The 19,668-nt window shown below is 43.3% G+C and overlaps 1 protein-coding gene across 2 annotated transcripts in view; it reads right to left on the bottom strand.

Moving 5' to 3' along the window:
• Positions 1 to 19,095, bottom strand: part of grb14 (growth factor receptor-bound protein 14) — a 36,360-nt gene extending 17,265 nt beyond the window's left edge. The window contains exons 1-2 of one of the 2 annotated variants that reach the window (XM_049015435.1): positions 18,810 to 19,095; positions 17,191 to 17,320 (exon numbers count right to left, since the gene is read on the bottom strand). In XM_049015435.1, coding sequence (XP_048871392.1) covers positions 17,191 to 17,320; positions 18,810 to 18,952 — 273 coding nt within the window. In that variant the 5' untranslated portion in view covers positions 18,953 to 19,095. Of the gene's footprint in view, positions 1 to 2,678; positions 2,919 to 17,190; positions 17,321 to 18,809 lie in introns of those variants that run through there. The other variant, XM_049015454.1, reaches the window with a different exon arrangement.
• Positions 19,096 to 19,668: the final 573 nt, after the last annotated feature.

A 19,668-nucleotide genomic window follows, 5' to 3' on the forward strand; every position in this document is an offset into this window, starting at 1 on the left:
TTTTAGTGGAAAAATGTATGCACAAGTATGGAAAAGAGCAATGGCAATTTACAGTAACAAAGGCACATTGTCACCTTTAAACTGCGAGCCGTGTTTAATGACAGAACTCATAAACAATGCTGTCTTTCAGAGCACAGCTTACAAAATAACAAGCAAGCAAACCTTTGCAATAAACAAAATAAGTGAGGGTGCTTCATTATAATAAAAAGTGTTTTTTTTTTCTGCAGGGGATTTGCCTAAGCAGCATAGTACTCTGTGCCTGGATGGTTGCTGGTTTAAGTCCCATGGGAGGCAGAATGGTTCCACTGTTAGGCCCTTCAGCGAAGCCTGTAATCCCTAATTGTTCCGGGGACTGTTGGACCCTGCTTTCCCAATTGTATGTTACTTTGGATGAAAGTGTTTGCTAAATAAATAAAATGTAAAATGTCATCGAAATATCCGGGAGCATCTGAGGCCTGAATACGTCAGGCTGACACCGTGGAAAGTGAAGAATCAGCAGCAAATGATGATGCGAGCAGACGAAGAGACCAATACACACCTGAGAGGAAATGCAATCGGGGGGTATTACAGTGCAAACTGTGGGACAAGCAGATCAGAAAATGTATTCAGTATTATTAACATGCAGTCTTTGAAATTTGAAAACTATTCGCTACTCGTGCCGATTATATAGATAAATGAAATGGTTAAACACACGGATCTATATATAGTGTGTTTGGCACAGACTGTTCTTTAAGACTCTTTATCTCAAGGACAGACGTGCAGGGACCAGTTTACCAGTCACCCCTCCGTGGCCCGGCCTTGAACTCCACCCCCACAGCTGTACCTCTATCTTTCCAAAAGCGACACATATCTGTCCCCGGCCCGAATCGTGTGACCTCCACGCATCCATAAGCCCCCTCCAGTTAAAATGGTTTCATCCTGGCGCCATCAGCAGTTAAAATGGACTGTCGGCTTCGGACTGCAGCAATAAAACCTGCCCACCCCCCATAAGTTTTCTAACATGTCTGTCACGTCTGTTTGAAACATGAGGTGAGATGAGCAGTGTGGTCTCATGAAACATTCTTTGCCGAGCCCAAGTATCAATTCTTTCCTAGTTAGTTTCCTTTTTAATATTTTCAGCATTTTTGTATATTAACAATGATCCTGCACATTACCAGAAAAGCAGGCTACTTTCTTGTGTTTTAACCAGAGCTGCAGAAACAGTGGGATCAGACAACAGAGAGGTCACATGTCATTCTCTCTCTCTCTCTCTCTCTCTCTCTCTCACATCCTGTCCAACCGTTCATCGCGAACGAGCCCCTACAATCGATGCATTGTTAAGGGTGATAATTGTCAGCTTATTAAAGTGTCCTGTTCTGAGTTCAGATTGTACTATTTGGCAACACTTAAGGAATGAGGATGAGATTAAATCTGCTGACAAGAGAAATGGCCAAGTGTCGAGTCTGCGGTCGCTATTCGGCTTAGCGGCTGCAGGGCGACCATGAAAACCTTCATACTGCAATCTGCAGTCCGATGCCACAGTAAGTGATCTACCAGCAACATTGTCTGAAACCCTTTTTGTGGTACAAAAAAATGTATTTAAATGCACGGTTACTACACATTTTAGAAGCTATTTAGTAAGAGCCTGCAATAGTTTCTCTTTTAACTTTTGATTTTGAGAACTGGATTTTCTATCATGCTGTCACAGAGACCCCAGGCGAGTGATAAAGCTTGCTTAGGTTTGGAGATCATAGCCACGCCCTTCCTTGCCCTGGACGGTCTGGTTCAACCCCCCCCTGAGAACTCAATTCTCCCCTATTTGGGGAAGGGAGATTGTGCTTCCTGTATGCCGGCGAAGCAGCGGTAAATCCCAAGAATAGTGGACAGGAGCAAGATGATTTGGAACATGCAGCTTGAAAGGAAATCTCGGTCACTCAGTCACTGTCACCATCACAGGACAATCCCTGCGGTGTATATGCACGACAGAGGTGTAGTTTGTCAACCAGACGGCTGAGGTGGTCTTTATGCAGGCCTCTTACTCAGAATGCTGCCCATATTAAAACCTGCAGGGTTACAGACCATCGTCAGACCAAGATCACGACAGAGCTGGTCCTGAAAGCTTCTTCATTCTGAATTCCCTCAGCTCTTCTACTTAACATCATAAACATTTCGTGAAAGTACAGCAAAGAACAGAAACTGCAGCGATGCTATATTCCTGGCACCATGCAGCATTCAGTCCCATACAGTCTTTTATCGACTGTTGGCCGCTGCTTGTTGTGTTCCGCACACAAGTTACATAATTCATGCGATAAAATTTCAAATGCTGACAGAATCCGAGACCTGCTTGTTAATATTACACACTTACTGTAAAATCGAGAAAGATCTTCATAATTCTGAAACATGACTTGTATGCAGTGAGAATAGAACTGTGTGAATGTTTGTATCCAGAAAGCCCCGTTCTCATTGATATTGTCCAATAAAATTAAAAGGAAAAAAATAGGAGATGAAATAGATTACATCAGACCTGATTCTGCAGCAGGATTGGTTGATTTTAAGAAGTAATTACATTTCACCCAGATTCTCCCTTAAAGCTTTCATTCCTTCAGAGGTCTTTAGAATTAAGTGCCGCCATAAAGCCATCTGAGAGAGCCGTATAAACGTTACAACTGAGCTTATAAAGCCACAGAAATGACCCCTACCCTCTTCTGTAGAAAAAGTGGAGTGATGGTAGGCAAGGTGACTCTCCTTGCATGAAAATTCATGCTGTTCTCTTCAAAGTGTCACCGCGGGAACGAGAACATTCATACAAGTAGGTCGTCGGTGCTGGTTTCCTTTACCGCTGACCTCGTGGCTGTAAGACTGCGTGTTTAGAGGTTGCGTGTGCAGGCAGAGGGCTCGGACGGCGGGACACCCGAAAGGACCGGCGTGCCCGTAATGGTCGAGACGTGTGAGTGACAGGCAGAAGCGCGCAGAGAGGGGCTCTCTCTGTCGAAAAACAAACTCCTCCTTTGTCCTTGAAAGCGTAAAAATGTTTTTTTTCCCGCAGTCACTTCAATGCTCTCATAAAACCCCTGATAACAAAAAATGTTCTCCAAGTATGGGTACTGCAGACAAACAGGATGTTTACTTAGGAGAAACAGCGAAATCTGCAGATAAAGGCAGATTAACTTCATTTAAAATATTTTGGCTAAATATTTAGACAAAATTCCCCAATTTGTGGTTACGGCTCTTTATTTCTCTTTTCACTTTAATATTTTACGTATTAATAAATCTTACCAAGAATTAAACTCATTAAAAAAAACATTTAACAAATTTGGAACATATAATTCTTTAAAGTTAGTACCATCAAACAGTATCTTTACTGACAGAGGTTTGGCGAAACAGGTATTTTTATTTACAGAATGCAAATTGTATATGAGTTAAAGAGCTCTTCATTAACCCTAATATGCAGTGAAGGCCAGCGCAGCAATAATTAAAATGCAGGCTGCGGAACAGCAGCGACGTGAAAGCAAGGATTATGTGAAAAAGGGTAAAGAAGAAGAATCCAACTGTCCAAGGTTATTGTAAAGAGCTGGCTGGGATGGGGCAGCTAGAGTAACGGGAGGGGGGGTGGGGTGGGGGGGTGATTTAAGGGGAGGGAGCAAGTTTCGCAGACGAACCAAGACGTTCAAAATAGCCCTGCAGTGAGTCGCTCCCAAGGGGGCGACTCTGCCTCATTATCCACATCTGTTTCTTTGCGAGGGGGAACCGGGCTGCCGGAGAAAATCCACCAGGATCAACGGACAAAGACCCGGAACCGGATCAGCGCTCTCGTTCTCCCTCCGATAGGCCAATCTGTCCCGACTCAGATTGGGACGACGAGACTCCAGACGCCATTAAGCTTGACGAGCCCTTCAGGGGTCGTCCATGGGGGTCCTGTGGTAGACAAGTTTCTCTCCCATTTCCTTTCATGAAAACATGTGCTGAATCAGTCACTTCCTGAATGACAGACCGACCCTCCCAAAGAGAATCACCTCACATCTCACTTCATTACCCTTCGTTTTCAGCTAAAAGACATTGGGAAATGCGTGGTCTTGCAAAAGACTACAAATACATTTAGATCTATTGTACACAGCTACATTTTTAGTAGTTAGTTTACGTTTAGCAGATGCCTTTGTCTAATGTGACATACAATCGAGAGTCCAGATCATTCTCTGACCTACATGTCGAATCCAAGTATTTAAATAATGGACAGGATGTGTATTTAAATATCAACTCAAAGGAACAGAAGCAGTACATTTAATCATCCTTTATTCAAGAAGTAAAACATGTCTGATGAATGCATAAGAGAATAAAGCTCATTCCGATTCGTCAGTCTCCTAATCATATGCTCATCACCTTCAGTCTCCTAGTCAAAACTCAAAAGAATAAACTTTTGTGTTTGACCGAAAAGCTCTCAAATCTGCGAATAAACCAGCGTACAAAATGCTCCTCAACACTTGTCAAACTGGACAGCTCATCTCAAAACAGGGCATGATGATACATTTCAGGACACGCCATCCTCCAGGATCTCTTATGTATGTGTCGTCTCCTAGCTGAAGGGAGCAGGAAGTTTCCCCTGAATAAGAGAGTATCTTTTTTTTTTGTTCTCTCATTTTCTTTTTTGTGAGAACACAGACTGGTAGACGCTGATCATTATCAGGGAGCAAACCAATTAATTTGAATTAATGGTGCCAGTATGATAAGGGCGTCTCCAACTCTCAAAACAAAACATACTCAAGATGAGTGTCCTTGACCGGGGCTTTGGTTTAACAGGCATGCGAGTCTCCTGTCTGCAAAAAAGGACACAAACAGCAATTTCCCTCCCCCACCCATAACGGTCACTGTATCTTTAAGGAATTTTCTCCATGTTGAGAGGCAAATGACCCACAACATTAACTGAAGACGGCGAATGTTTTTCTTCCATAATTCCATAACAAACAGCATTGTGTCCGTTTAATTAATGGCATGTTTTAATGCCGAGTTTCCTTAACTATGCTAAATTCTTTCCTTCGTGCGGCAGCTTGCTGTAACTCTGAAAACTGAACTGCAATTATAGCGCCAGACCAGTGACTATCATTCAAAAAACCTTGAAACCGCCATTAATGTTCTCTTTTGAAATAATCTTATTTAATAAGAAAACTGTACAGTTTCCATAGAGCAGTGCAATTCCAGCACAGCAGAGGACACTGGACTCATTCATGGGTCAATTAGACATCTATGCAGAAGAGTGTGCGCAGGGTGTATTTCCAGAGTGAAGAATGTTCCCAGTGAGTCACAGAGCTGGGCTGCCTGGTGGACAGGTCACGCAAATGCATCCTCCCAGCCTTCGGGCTGAGAAGTGTACTTTATGCCAAAGCACTAACACGGCACTAGGTGCAATCTCCCCAAAACACACCCAAAGATCCTGGATTACCCTTCTTTGTATATTCATCTGGAGTCTTTCAATTACACAAACTGCAATGGACTGCCATGCCCTCCCCACTCCTGTATTGTTTCATGGGATCGGCTCCAGACAGACTGTGACCTGGTGGATAAGCAGTTATGAAAAATGTTTATACGGGTAATTCTTCTAACACATACTGTATACAGTATATTACGCAGTATGTATTTTTTTTTATCTGTATCGTTTAATCCTGGTTCGGCAGAAGGCTAAGCTGCACGGCCGGCTGCTTCCAAGTTCAAAGTTTCTAAGACAGCAGTACACAAGAAAAAGATGAAGCAGGAGACACCGGCAATGACCAAAATCCAGCCAGGTTGAGGGCAGAAGCAACTTTCTAATGGCAGCGAGGACTGTCAGCTTATCCGACAGTGCCTCATAAATCCGAGGACGACCTCAAGTGACCTTCAAAAAGAATGGGAAACATTAAGTGGTGTGAAGTGCACTTCTGCTAGGACGATTCACAATAGGCTTCTAGAAGCAGAACTGAAGACCCATAAAGCAAGGAAGAAGCCCTTCATTAAAGAGAAACACAGAACATCCAGGCTGGAGTTTGCAAAAGAAAAAAAAATGTGTATTTGATCCATAAAATGAGAAAGGAGTGAAATAGAAAATTTTGATATGGTTGCACAGATTTTTCCAGAGCTGCATTTTGAATATTATTATCTCTGAATAATAATGATGACACATTTAGCATTGCTAAAACCAGTAATAACAAATAAAACATTTTTCATAAAGTATTTAATAAAAATATCAAGCTGCATTTCATAAAAGAGCATATTAACAATTAGGGTGTCAGTATCTGGTTCTTCTACATCACTGACTTTTCTGTTTCTTATCAAACCTGGGATTCAAAAATGCACAACTTCAGTCTTTTTAACCAAAAAAATTTATTAATGTATAATCTATTAACCCATCTGTCTTCCAGGACCAGGGAGGAAGAATTGAACACCGAAGGCTGAGCAAAACCCCAGACAAGATTCTTGTCCATCTCCAGGCAAAAAGTCAAACTAGATTTATATATTTAATAAACCGGAGCAGCTACATCATATAAAATTGATATTTTTAATGAAAAAGGAAAATGAATACATACCAGCATTGATAGAACATGAGAATATGTAAACACAGTGTGACAAGTGGCCTTTCCAGCCTCCAATGAGATGCAAAGGCCAGCCACAGTCATGTTACACGCCGTCAATCATGGCAAATGTCTGCCGACACGTGAGTTTAGCCAGAGAGAAGAAGGGCAATGGTGACAACAGGACTTCTTTGTGTCGTGAAGATGCGTCGGTGCAAGGGTCAACCAGCGAGGTACGTATATCAGTGGGAGCAGGAATCTTTTCAGTTTCACTAAGTAGTGACCAAGAACTAGCAGTATCGACTGGCTATTGTAGCTTGGTTAGCATTGTCGAGGTCTGGAATCTTAGGAGTGACACTCTGGACTAAAGACCAAATTCAAGGAATCTAAGACGGACTGAGTGAAATAACAATTAGATAGTTAAACATGCTCATGCTCATGCACTGACCACAACTAAACATATGACCCTAACCAGGGTTTTTATTTATTTTTTATTTTTTTTAAAAGAAACAACAGGTGAACTAGAGTTTGGCAAAAAAAGGGAAAAGACAAAAATAACATGATATAACATAAATGGTCATTTTAATGCCAATGTATAATGCCAGCGATAATTTCCATGTAAAACCAATAAAGTGTAGCTGTTTAAAAGATGCCTGACAAAGTATTATGTAAAACAGCACCACCCTTAGGTTGATAAAGGGAACTTTGGTGACGCAAAATACGTTCGTTCACCTTCTATTTAGTAGTTGATGGGAGTTACGGAATATGACACATTTTTAAAGCCAGCCAGTGAAGCATGCTTCACCTAGTCTTTCTAATGATGCTCAACACAAGATGTCTGGCAGACATTTAACCATTCAAAATGTGAACTCAGCCATCAGGCAAGATAAACTCACTTGTTAGCCGATATTTATTGTTGACTTGTGGTCAAGGAACTGGTGTACTATAAGTGAAACAGACAAGAGTTTAACATAGGCCTAGTTTGATTTGTAAATATTATTCTTGTTTATTGTAGCTAATCCCATGTTTATACTTTAAATAACGTAAATTTTTTTCTTTGGTGATTTGTTGTGCAAAAGGAACATGCAATTCATGTAATTAAGTAAGTTTTAGAATTTAGAATTTTGTATATCATGCAATTAGATAAAATGCTGTTTCGTGTTTTGAACCAATATGGGACATGATATTTCTCAAATTTTTGGTCACACACAGAAATGTTATTGCCATGGACCTGGGTAGTGGGTGCGGAGTGGGCTCCCTTATCTCTTTAGATCCAAAGAGGCAACCTTAGTGAGGATTCATGGTTTCACTGATGAAGGCATGCATCTCAGTTAGCCTAACACAACAATACAGTGAGAAACAAGCATGAAGATTCTGACTGGCGCAATTAAATTCTTGGGTCAACAGGAACTGGCATTTAGGGCACATAACAAGCGTGAAAACTGACAACAAAGGACAATACTGGGATGTGCTTCGTCGTTACAGTGATGTTCTGGCTTTTGCTAGTGTATTTGTGTTGCACATACACTATATGTACAAAATACAGTAAAACCTATGATTGAGAGTAACTTGGTCTGTGAGTGTTTTGCAAGACGAGCACAAATTCTTTATAAATTTTAACTTGATAAACGAGCGAGGTCTTGCAATACGAGTATTATGAATATGCTTTGTCTGCCTAGCGTTACGTGATCACAACTGAGCCGATGGTTCTCCTCTCTCTCTCTCGCTGTGGGATTGTGGGTAATCGTCTCCCATGCTCGGTCTCAGTCGGCGTCCCTCACTCGTATTGTCAAAATTTAGTAGAAAAGCATCATCCAAATAAGGCCGTAGCAGTGCGAGCAATGAATCTGTTTAACGACAATGCAATGTCACATTTCCGCAAAATTGAAACGGAGACAAAAACAGCTGTCATTGGATAGGTTCTTTGTTAAAGTCACACAAAAATAAAAAGATTTCGGTATGTTAACAGATAGCAGTGATTCCGTTAGATATAGTGAAAGTCGTCCTGAAAATAACTCTCATCTTCTCCTCTCTCTCGTCTCTCACACCATCCATGATTCTTTTCAAAGGTAAAGTGCAGGTTAATTTGTCTTATGTATTTTTACTTTATATTTTGTATTAATCATTTTTATATGAATATTTTTGGGTTGTGGAACAAATCATCCGAGTTTCCATTATTTCTTATGGGAAAATTAGCTTTGATATATGAGTGTTTTGGATTACAAGCACGTTTCCGTAATGAATTGTGCTCGCAAACCAAGGTACCACTGTATTAGGAAACCTGGCCATTATACCCACAGGATCTTTTATGACATACCATTCTAAATCCACAGGCAGTAAAAAGAACATAAGAACATAAGAAATTTACAAATGAGAGGAAACCATTTGGCCCATCAAGCTCGTTTGGGGAGAACTTAACTAATAACTAAGAGTTGTTAAAATCTTATCTAGCTCTGATTTAATATGGGGTTGGTCTCCCCTGTGTGGTTATAACAGCTGCCACTCTTCTGGGAAGGCTTTCCACCAGATTTTGGAGTGTGTCTAGGAGAAGTTTTGCCCATTCATGCAGAAGAGCATTTGTGAAGTCAGGCACTGATGTTGGATTTGAAAATCTGGCTCACAATCTCCGTTCTAGTGCATCCCATAGGTGTTCTATGGGGTTAAAGTCAGGGTTTTGGGCAGGCTAGTCAAGTTCTTCCACATTAAACTCACTCATGTATTTATGGTATCTTGCATGGTGTACTAGGGCCCAATCACGCCAGGACAAAAAGGCCGTCCCCAAACTTTTCCCACAAAGATGGAAACATAGAATTGTCTAAAATATTATGGTATGCTGAACCATTAGGTGCTCCATTTACTGGAACTAAGATGCTAAGCCCAGCCCCTGAAAAACAACCCCATACCATTATCCCTCCTCCACCAAACTTTGCAGTTGGCGCAACGCAGTCAGGCAGGTAAAGTTCTCTTGGCATCCGTCAAACCCAGACTCGTCTCTCAGACTGCCAGACAGAGAACCGTGATTCATCACTCCACAGAACAAGTTCCCATTGCTCCAGAGTCCAGTGACAATGTACTTTACACAACTCCATCCAAAGCTTGGCACTGCGCTTAGTGATGCGAGGCTTTCATGCAGCTGCTCGACCATGGAAGCCGATTCCATGAAGCTCCCAGCAAACAGTTTCTGTGCTGGAGTTAATGCCAGAGGAAGTTCGGAAGTCTGCAGTCATGAAGTCAACATACATACAATCAATACGCATTATGTGCTTTATTACAATTTTTTTTATTTCTATAATGACTATTTCAGAAAATCGCACACCTGTTGAAAATGGTTAAAAACAGCAAAGTTTGTCAGCAACACTTTCTATGCATCAGCTCACCAGGTTAATAATTACAAGACTTGGGATACAGTCTAGAGTTTGCTGTTCCAATAAAAATGTGGGTCAGCAGCCACCACTAGTCCTAACGGTCCAAATAATCTTAAGATTATTTTGCAACATTATTTTTGGCAACATTAATGATCTTTGACAATATCTACAACACAGAATCTTAAATAAAATCAGTCTCTGAGTCCAAGTGCTGAGTGAGTGACATTCTAAATCTCATGCAATGTGTTGGAAGGCCAAAAAGATATCTGGCATCTCAACAGCAATCAAAAAGAATGATGCTCTAGGCAAAAGTCAGGTGGAAGTTCACTTTTAACTTTTCTGCCATCAAACTGTTAACCCTTCCATCAGAAGTTCTATAGTCACCACTGCTAAAGGCTTCCAGCAACACAGAAATTTTATCCCAGAAAAAAAAACATTACTAACCTGAGACTTCACAGAAAGTCTACTGTCAAAACATGTATATTTAAATGAGATGCCTACAGCCAAACCGAAATATTTGCATGGAAAGTCTTATTCATGACGATGAGTCTCTGTTGTCTGTCTTCCTTTATGCCCTGTTACAAAGCACAAACTCAATTAAGTAAATAGAGGCAGGAAGACTAAATAACCACCTTTGAATGGAAATAGCTCTGACAGACCCTGGCACATCTGCCCACAGGAAGTTATGGACACTGACACATACTGTCCACGTACTGCAGGCGCCTCTTCAAAGGTGAAGCAGAAATAAAATGAGTGCGGAAAATGACCCATGTGATTGGGAACTGTCTGGCGTAATATGGATATAAATCATATAAATACCTTTTTTCTGTCACACATAAACACAAGGCCATTGTATTCCTAAAGGAATGTTTAAACGTATCAAAAGCATGCCCCAGGTACAATACTCTCTCTCTCTCTCTCTCTCTCTCTCTCACACACACACACACACACACACACACACACACACATACACACACAGGACCCTCATTCATTTCTATGGGGAAAACTCTTATCCCATCATGACAACCTTAACCCCTACCCAGCCCTAACCTTAACCATAAGTACCAAAGGCATTCTTAATTTTTTTATTGCATTCACAGATCTTTGTGAGGATCTGAAAAACAAATGGTCCCCACAACGTCAAAATAATCAGTTTTTATCACATTGTGGGGGACATTTGGTCTCCATAATGTAATATAAACCTAATCCACAGACACACACACACACACACACACACACACACTCAGAAAAGCATGCTGTCATGAACGTCCACAGCGGTGAGACAGGGGCGGCGAGGTCGCAAACCCAAAACTGTCTGATTTGGCGTGGTGTGGGCTAAATGTTAATGAACACAAATGAGCAAAGTCGGTAAGAGTCAGGGGCTATGAAAGGCACCTTTGTCGAAGAGCAGGGGCCAGCATGTGAGCTCGTGACTGGGCAGCATTGTCACGCAAACACTCGCCACGCCATGCATATACCGGGGGACGAAGCTTATTCATAGCTGAAATGGCGGACAGCCATAAAAAAATAAACCCAACAGACTAACAAACTGAATGCGGTTTTCACATCTGTTTTGTAGTAAGCATCCCGCCCACTCACTGTAAACTATCAAGCCCATCATCATTGAGCAGCTCAGCAGCGGTAAATAGCCGACCGCTAACTCCAACCATAAGCTCAGCAATTACAGGAACCCGAGATAAATATTATCCCTCTTAAATCACAAACATTCCTCAATCCCTAATATAACCCTCAATAAAACACATTATGTGCTTTTAATATTCTATGCAATATTTAAGTTTTTTTTTTTTTCTTTTCAAAATGCTGAAAAATGGAACAAGATTTCCAGGAACTGAAGGATTTCCCAGAATCCCGAGGCTTTCTCAAGACCTTGTGGTGCAGTGTGTGAATCAAGCCATTCTAGACTCAATAAGCTTTAATTTAGAAATCTCTGTGGAAGACCGACCATGTGTCTTCACACCACACCTCCCACACTTCTTGTTACCTCACATCCCCTAAATCCACTTATTTATACATCCAGGATGCTTTGAATGGGAAAGAAAAAAATAATAATTCAACACTCAAGAGTGTACTGTCAATAACGTATTAAAGTAGGAATATTTATAGTTTTTTGCAGTTCACTGCTGCCACTAGTCACAGTAATGCTCATCCTTGGCTGTAGCCTCAAGTGGGTGCAGATGAAGTGGTTAACCCTGGGGAACAACCCAGGATGGGGGGCCAGCCTATCGCAGACCTTTAATCTTAATGTCCCAAAATTTTATAAAAGATAAAAGAATATATATAAAAGAAAGTAATAAAAGGTCAGTATTGTGCTAAAAATCATGTTGTTTGATCAGCTGTAATATTTTCATTTGTAGCTCTGATTAGACATTCATTTCTCAAGTGGTTGAGATATTCTTACATGACATCATGATTTCAGTCGCATGTTTTTGTATTCAGACTTATTTCACTTGCCAAAACTTCCAGCACTTGCTAGCTAGATTCAGGTGGAAGAAAGACATGCGTTAGAAGCAATCTATGAATGATTTGATATTTTAATGCATTTTCATGGAGACGTATGAATACGCAAGAATATTACTTGCAGTGATAAGCTATTTAGACTCACAAGAGTCATTGACATGTTATGCTTCAAAAACTCAAGTAGGTCCTACTATTTAACCACTTGATTTATATAAAAGTAAATTTTTAATTAACAGACATAACTTTAATCACTTTTAAAATTCTGTTTTGCATTGCTTTAAAGTGGCAACAAATGAACATACTGCATATTTACAATTGTGGTCCTAAATGCACATAACTAATAAATTAATGTGTATAGCGACCCCCACCCTGTACCGAACAGGGCTCCCCCTGCTCTCTGATTCAGTCCCGGGTCATAATCTCACCCCCAGACTCTGGGACTGCATGAAGCAGGCAGCAGTCCTGACCGGCACGTTTACTTTTGTCCGCACGGCACATAGACTCTCAGGCTGCCAAGGGACGCCCTCAGCCTTGGCCATAAATTCAGCCTCTGCCAACAAGTTATGTAACGACCACGTCGCTAACGAGAGCCCAGGAGACACCGGGAGCTCAAGGTCACTCCGATACCTTTCAAATTCCCCACTGATGCTAATCCCGGTGTTTTCAGCAAAAGGAGGATGTCCATTGTGAATCTGGCCGCTCTCCAGGTTCTCAAAGGCTGAGCCGGAGTCAAGTATCAAAGCGATCGGGTAACGAGAACTCGTTTGCGACTTCTCGGAAAGTTACCACCCCAAAGTGATAATCATGCACTGAATGGGAATTGTGGGACACCAGATCCACAGGAGACGCAGACTGGAGGATGGAACAGGAAGTTTGCTCAGAAGTGCCCTCAGGATATTTTAGGAAGGCAGACCAAGGCAGTGTTTCTCAAACCAGACCTGGATCCCTCAGACAGTCCACATTCTTGCTCCTCTCCAGCTCCCAGCCAATCAGGAATACCGAATATCTGGAAGCAAAAATTTGAGCCGCCTGGGCGTCCCCAAGGACTGGTGTGAGGAACACCGCATTAGACAGTCCACATTTTTGCTCCCTCCCAACTCCCAGGGAATTGGGGTGGAGGTCCCTATGAACATTAATTTATCAGTTATGTACATCTGGGATCACAATCGTAAAGATGTTGTCCACAAACTCTCTTTATACAGAACACGTGGACAAATCATTACAGGTAACAGAAGGGCTTGCTCCTCCAGCCTTACTCCTTCCACACCCTCCTGCATTTCAAAGAATATTATTAGGCAGAACTACCAAACGGGACAAATAAATCAAGAGTACTTAAATTAAGGCAGCAAATATGTACAACTGAGAGCGACCCAGCTGAGTGGACTGACTGACTGACTCTCTCTCTCTCTCTCTCTCTCTGAGAATCGTTAAAGTTTTTTCCCCTCTGCTGGCGTTCAGCTGTGTAATTTCAGGCTTTAACGTGACTCAGGTCTCTCAGCCACAGACGGAGCGGTTGTAATTAGCACCTGCCTGCAGACAGACACCTCGGGGGATAGCCGCATTCTGACTCAACAGCGCGGGGAGCCGTGCGGTCAGGTTTTCATCTGCGCATTCATTCGTTTCAGCTGCGTGGCTGTAATTACTGACCGCAAATGCGATGCCTGGTTTCCCGATATAGCAGTTGCATGACTGCAGCTCTCTGCTGGATATTGAATCGTTCGCATAATTTACTGATTTCGGTTGCTTGTATAAATTCCGCCTTCTATTCTAGATGAGTCATTTTGTCTGCTTATGCCGTATTTAAATATCGGCTGAATTTTAACCATGATAAATAAATTTTGAATTCGCGTTTATAGGAGCCAGAAACATAAAAACAGAAATAAAAACGATCAAGGAAAAACGTATAAAAAGACTTAACGAGTTAATATAGCGTCTATGAAAAACAAGAGCATATTTAAGGACACAGATTAGTTTAAAAATACACATTCCATCAGATGACAATAAAACTGGGTTAAATGTGGCTTGCATCACAGTAGAAAGTCATTTAAAGTCAGGTCACACATGCTGCTTAATAAATGCTAAAATACTGTAAGCATCAGGAACACTGCTCGTGTTTGGTGGTTGTTTAAAGATGTGATTCTGACCTGAGACAGTTAATATGACTGAGGGGTGAGTGGGTAGGGCTGTGGGACTGTGTGATTGTGGGCTTGGGCTCACTGAGGTCACTCCAGACCCACCAAGGCTCCATACAGAATGAGAGATTAAGGAAAATGGATGGATGGATGGATCAATGAATGTACAGTACCAGCCAAAAGTCTGGGCAAGCCTACCAAAGAAAGGTTTGTTTGTGCTATTCTCTACATTTTTGTATAATTGTAAAGATATCCATCCATCCATTCATCCATCTGTTTTCTGAAACTGCTCAATCCCAACTGGGGTCACCGGAGCCTGTCCAGGAACAAAGGGCACAGCTGGGTACCAACCCAGGGCAGACGCCAACACACCACAGGGCACACACAACCACAGGGCCAATTAAGACACACTAATCAACCTATCCTGCACACTTTTGGACTCTGGGAGGAAGCCGGAGCCCCCGGTGAAAACCCACGCGAACACGGGAAAGAGAGTGCAAACTCCACACAGGAAGGACCTGGGATTGAACCCAGGACCTTCTTGCTGTGAGGCAGCAGCACCACCTATACTATAAACACTATAAAATAACATAAACTTAAACGTATTAAACAAAACAAAAAAAAAATAATTGTTTGGGTTTGAGACTCAGAAGGTCTTTGATTTGAATCCCATGGTCAGCAGAGTGATCTCACCATTGGGCCTTTGAGCAAGGGCCTTAACCCCAACTACTCCATGGACTGGCTGACCCTACTGTCTCCTCTAAGCCAGCTTCATGAGGTGGCCTCCTGTGATGCTTTTCCAGCTGTGCTGAAGGAGGTCCCACGTATGCTGAGTGCTCATTGGCCGCTCGTCCTTCACTCTCCGGTCAAACTCCCCCAATACCATCTCTACTCTGATTAGGTCAGGTGGCCAGGTCATGTGATGCAACACTGTCACTCTCCTTTGTAGGTGACTTGGTGTGTCCAAACTCTTACTGTACGTATAGAAGATTATCCATCCATCCATCCATTTTCCAAACCGCTTTTCCTACTGGGTCACGGGGGGTCCGGAGCCTATCCCGGAAGCAATGGGCACGAGGCAGGGAACAACCCAGGATGGGGGGCCAGCCCATCGCAGGGCACACTCACACACCATTCACTCACACATGCACTCCTACGGGCAATTTAGCAACTCCAATTAGCCTCAGCATGTTTTTGGACCGTGGGGGGAAACCGGAGTACCAGGAGGAAACCCCACGACAACACGGGGAGAACATGCAAACTCCGCACACATGTGACCCAGGCGGAGACTCGAACCCAGGTCCCAGAGGTGTGAGGCAACAGTGCTAACCACTGCACCACCATGCCGTCCCGCCTGAATTTAATCTGTGCTTTTTTTTAACCAAACATTATATCTGTGTTTCTGAAAGGCAAAGAGAGAAGCGGACATGACTTTGTGCCCCCCACCCCACCCCACCCCCTCGTTCAGATCTGTTCCTTGATCTGTGTTCACCTTCCCTAACAATTAAAGCCAACTCTGCTCATTGGACAGTATTCAGAACAATTCCAAACAAGTTGAACATCTGCTGAGAGCTCTAGCATCCATATAATATGGTTTGGTGCATCTGCCTGCGAGACACTATGGATAGCCTCAAAAAACCTGTTAGAGTTTGGTGTAAGAAAGCTCATCCCTGTCCAGAAGTCTAAAAATAGATCAACACGGTATGAGTCTTTAATGACAGTAGGGGGATTGAAGGAACCGGCCCAGCCTTTTATTCTCCTATGTAAGGTCACCTGATGACAGGAAAGGAGATCAGGTAGAAGGGGCTTCAGGAGCACAGCGCAGCATCTGATCCAGGATCAGTGCCACCTCACACTCCAGAAGCCCCTTTCCTCATCGATCAACTGCCACAAACTACCAGCAGATGTGTGACGAACCCATAACATCCAAATCCACGGCCCTTCATGTCCCATAGAAACAGTCCTACAATATCTGACCCTAGAATGAGCCTCATGGTCACACGCCCCAGCGGAACCCTGCCAAGGAAGCTTGTCCAGCATACTGCCTCTCTGTTTACTTACTATTAACTGCATGATTCACTAAGATGACAATCAGCGATTTCTTATAAAGTAAGTTCTGAAGGAAAGATGTATCCATCTATCTATCCATATTCCAACTGCTTATCCCCTGCAGGGTCATAGGGGGGTCTGGAGCCTATCCCAGTCAACATAAGGCACAAGGCTATGGTACATCCTGGATAGGATAGGAAAAAATCCGAAAAGATATGAAAAATATGGTTTTATTAGGATTATAACTTGGCGGTTATTGTCATTTACATCCAATAAAAAGCTTTCATATGTCTATGAACTTGTTTTAACAGTCATAATGAAAAATAATTGCAGCCAATCTATGTTACGTCAGTCATGGTGAAGGAGACGAGATGTTTGAATAAGCACATAGGAGTTTTACTTACGCAAAAATGTTCTGAGCGCAGAACAAAAATTGATAGGTTAAAAGAGATACCCAATCAGATTGTAGACTAGGTCCATGTCACTAGAAGAAGACCAAGATGTGATTGGTTGGTCCCACATCCTCTATTTGGTTGGGCCCACTACAATCTGATTCATTATCATTCTGAACCAGTCATTTTTCTTTCTACCTTCAGAACATTTTCGTGTAAGTAAAAACTCCCATGAGCTTTGAATAAGATAACTTCTTACCTGAGTTGTGCAGTTTTTGGTCCATGGCAGTAAGCAACCTGAGACTAGAGATGAGACTGCGGTTGAGAGGAGGTCTGGAAAGGGATTTGGTATTGTGGCAGCCAAGATCTCCTCCCTCTCCTTACTTTTCCTGCCGCCAGAGAAGAGGGGTGACAAGCTTAGTGATAGCAGAAACAGTGCAGACAGGACATTAAGCAGCCAAGCCGCAAGCTAGCCTCTTTTTTTGTATGTTCTTTGGAGACATGCCTCTGTGATATTGCGCCGACAGCGGGGGCGACAGGAAGGCTGCTCTCATGGCTGCAGGAGTCTCCCTCCTCGTCGCATTTCGCACACAAGCTGCGCCGAGCATGTCTGGTGGCGCTGCTTGCAAACAATCAAGGCCTCGCCAGGCTTCGCACAGATTTGACTTCCCTGCGGTGAGTTTTGGCCATACTGGAAAGTTCTGTAAGGCTACAAATTATACACCTCTTTGGTGCCTATAACGTTGAAATCCGATTACTGAAGGAGGGGGAGGGTGTTCTGGGGCAGGGCAAAGTCTGGGGACCTGTTACTTCCCTGTGAATGTTAATTGTTCACTGGCAGTTAATTAGTTAAAGGTTGATTGTCATGAGAAGCGTGGATGGTATAAAATAGGATTCCTAAGTTTCTCTATTTTAGAGCTTTGGAGGTGAGTTTCCCTAATAATGTAAACCTCATGAAAACCCCTGGACCTGTAGATCTGTTCTCCATCATCATGGAAGTGACCTTTTCCCCATTTTGAGGAAGGCCAGTAGAGGTCCTGGACCAAGTGAACATGGAGCCTTACAGAGCTGTTTATCATCAGCCGGTTGAACGCATGGCTGCATGGAGGGACACAGACAGACAGACAGACAGACAGACAGACAGACACCTGATAGCACGATAAATAAAGATGGAGGCACATGACTAGCATTTCCCACCTCTGCTGGCCTGGCGGGGCACTCAGTAAACAGAGAGCAGCCAACAGTCCTGGGCTTGTACACAACAGCTGACTGGGTGACTGTCACCCTCGACCAGACGTGTTTAAAGACATACCAAACTCTCGACTAGACCATTCCCTGGAAACTATACCTAATCCCCCTGTTTGTCTGCTTTGAGTGTTCCTGTATTACCAGGGGGTTGTCAAGACGGTTTAATTTTCATTTACTCTAAAGACACAAGGAGTCTGGTCTTTTTTCAGCCTAAAATCAGTATGAGTGAACACCAGGAGTTAAATAAACACCCCCTCTGATATCAGATGAATTGAAACAGCCCAGATCCGGATTCCATAAACGCAGCGATCGCTGAGCTACCCGTCAGTGCTAGCAAAGCAACAGGCACCCCAAATTCTTCTCTCCTCCTCCTCCTCCTTATATGCTGACATTTGAAAAGCGGAGCGTGCTCGGCGTCCCGCACGGAAAACGCCGGAAGCTGCCACCACCCGCACGCGGTATAGCATAATGGCTTAACGGGGGTGCAGAATGAGCATGAAGCCAGAGATTTGTGTATGTGGCATTATATGGGTTGTTAGCGGATGCTAACAGAAACACGCTAATCTCGTTTGCATGTAATAAGCTATGTGGCTGTGCTGCTAGACCCCCTGAGTACGGGACGGGCCATACCTATGTCCCTTGCCAGGTGGCAGCAGACGGACTTCCAGTGGGATGAAAGAAGGGCCTGAAAAGGCGACGGCACTGTTCTTCCTGAGCGGCCGGGGGAAAATGGTGCCTCCCCCGGTGTGCAGCTCCTCCAGGGCGTCGCTCATGGCGCTAGCTGGGTCTGACTCAAGTGCCGGGCGTCATCTGGGCTGTTTGCAAGAAGCAGGTGGGGGGTGGGGGGAAGCAGCGAGAGGGATGGAGGTTTGGGGGCTTTCGAGAGAACAGCTCTGTGTTCACTTCACGCTGCGCTGCCCGGCCAGGCTGCTCTGGGGGGCGGGGATGGGGGGGAGCTATCCCTCCTACCAAAACATGATCCACCACAATAAAGTTATTTTTAAACCGATCACTCCGCTGTGCTTCGGCAGAGAAGCCTGTCACGTTAAAGTCATGGCGCCTCCCCTACTGTTGCGGTCTTGCCATCGTTTCTGTCTAATTCACATCTCTGGTCGTCTTGGGTCAAGTCGATCACGTCCCGGTTCTGTGACGGGCCCTGGAAGCGGGCTGAGGCATCTGTTGCCCGGCGATCCTCTCTTATTGGACACAGCTGTGCTCGCGACCCGGTTGTACCCATAGGGTGTGCCTTGGATACCGCTGAGCCTTTGGACCTGCACTGGACCTGGGCTTGAGGCTCAGGATGGGCTTAGATGATCCGAAAGGTCAGCATAAAACCTGAAACAGATACAGTGAAAACATGGCACCCCTATGGACAGTGCTTAATACGAGTAAAGAGACTGTTACCCAAGTCTTTTATACTCAACTAACTACATTTTCATGGCTGATAACAGGTCCACAAACAAATATTTATATATTCTAGAAAATATTT

This window comes from Brienomyrus brachyistius, chromosome 1, assembly GCF_023856365.1.
Source record: "Brienomyrus brachyistius isolate T26 chromosome 1, BBRACH_0.4, whole genome shotgun sequence".
NCBI classification, from domain to species: domain Eukaryota; kingdom Metazoa; phylum Chordata; class Actinopteri; order Osteoglossiformes; family Mormyridae; genus Brienomyrus; species Brienomyrus brachyistius.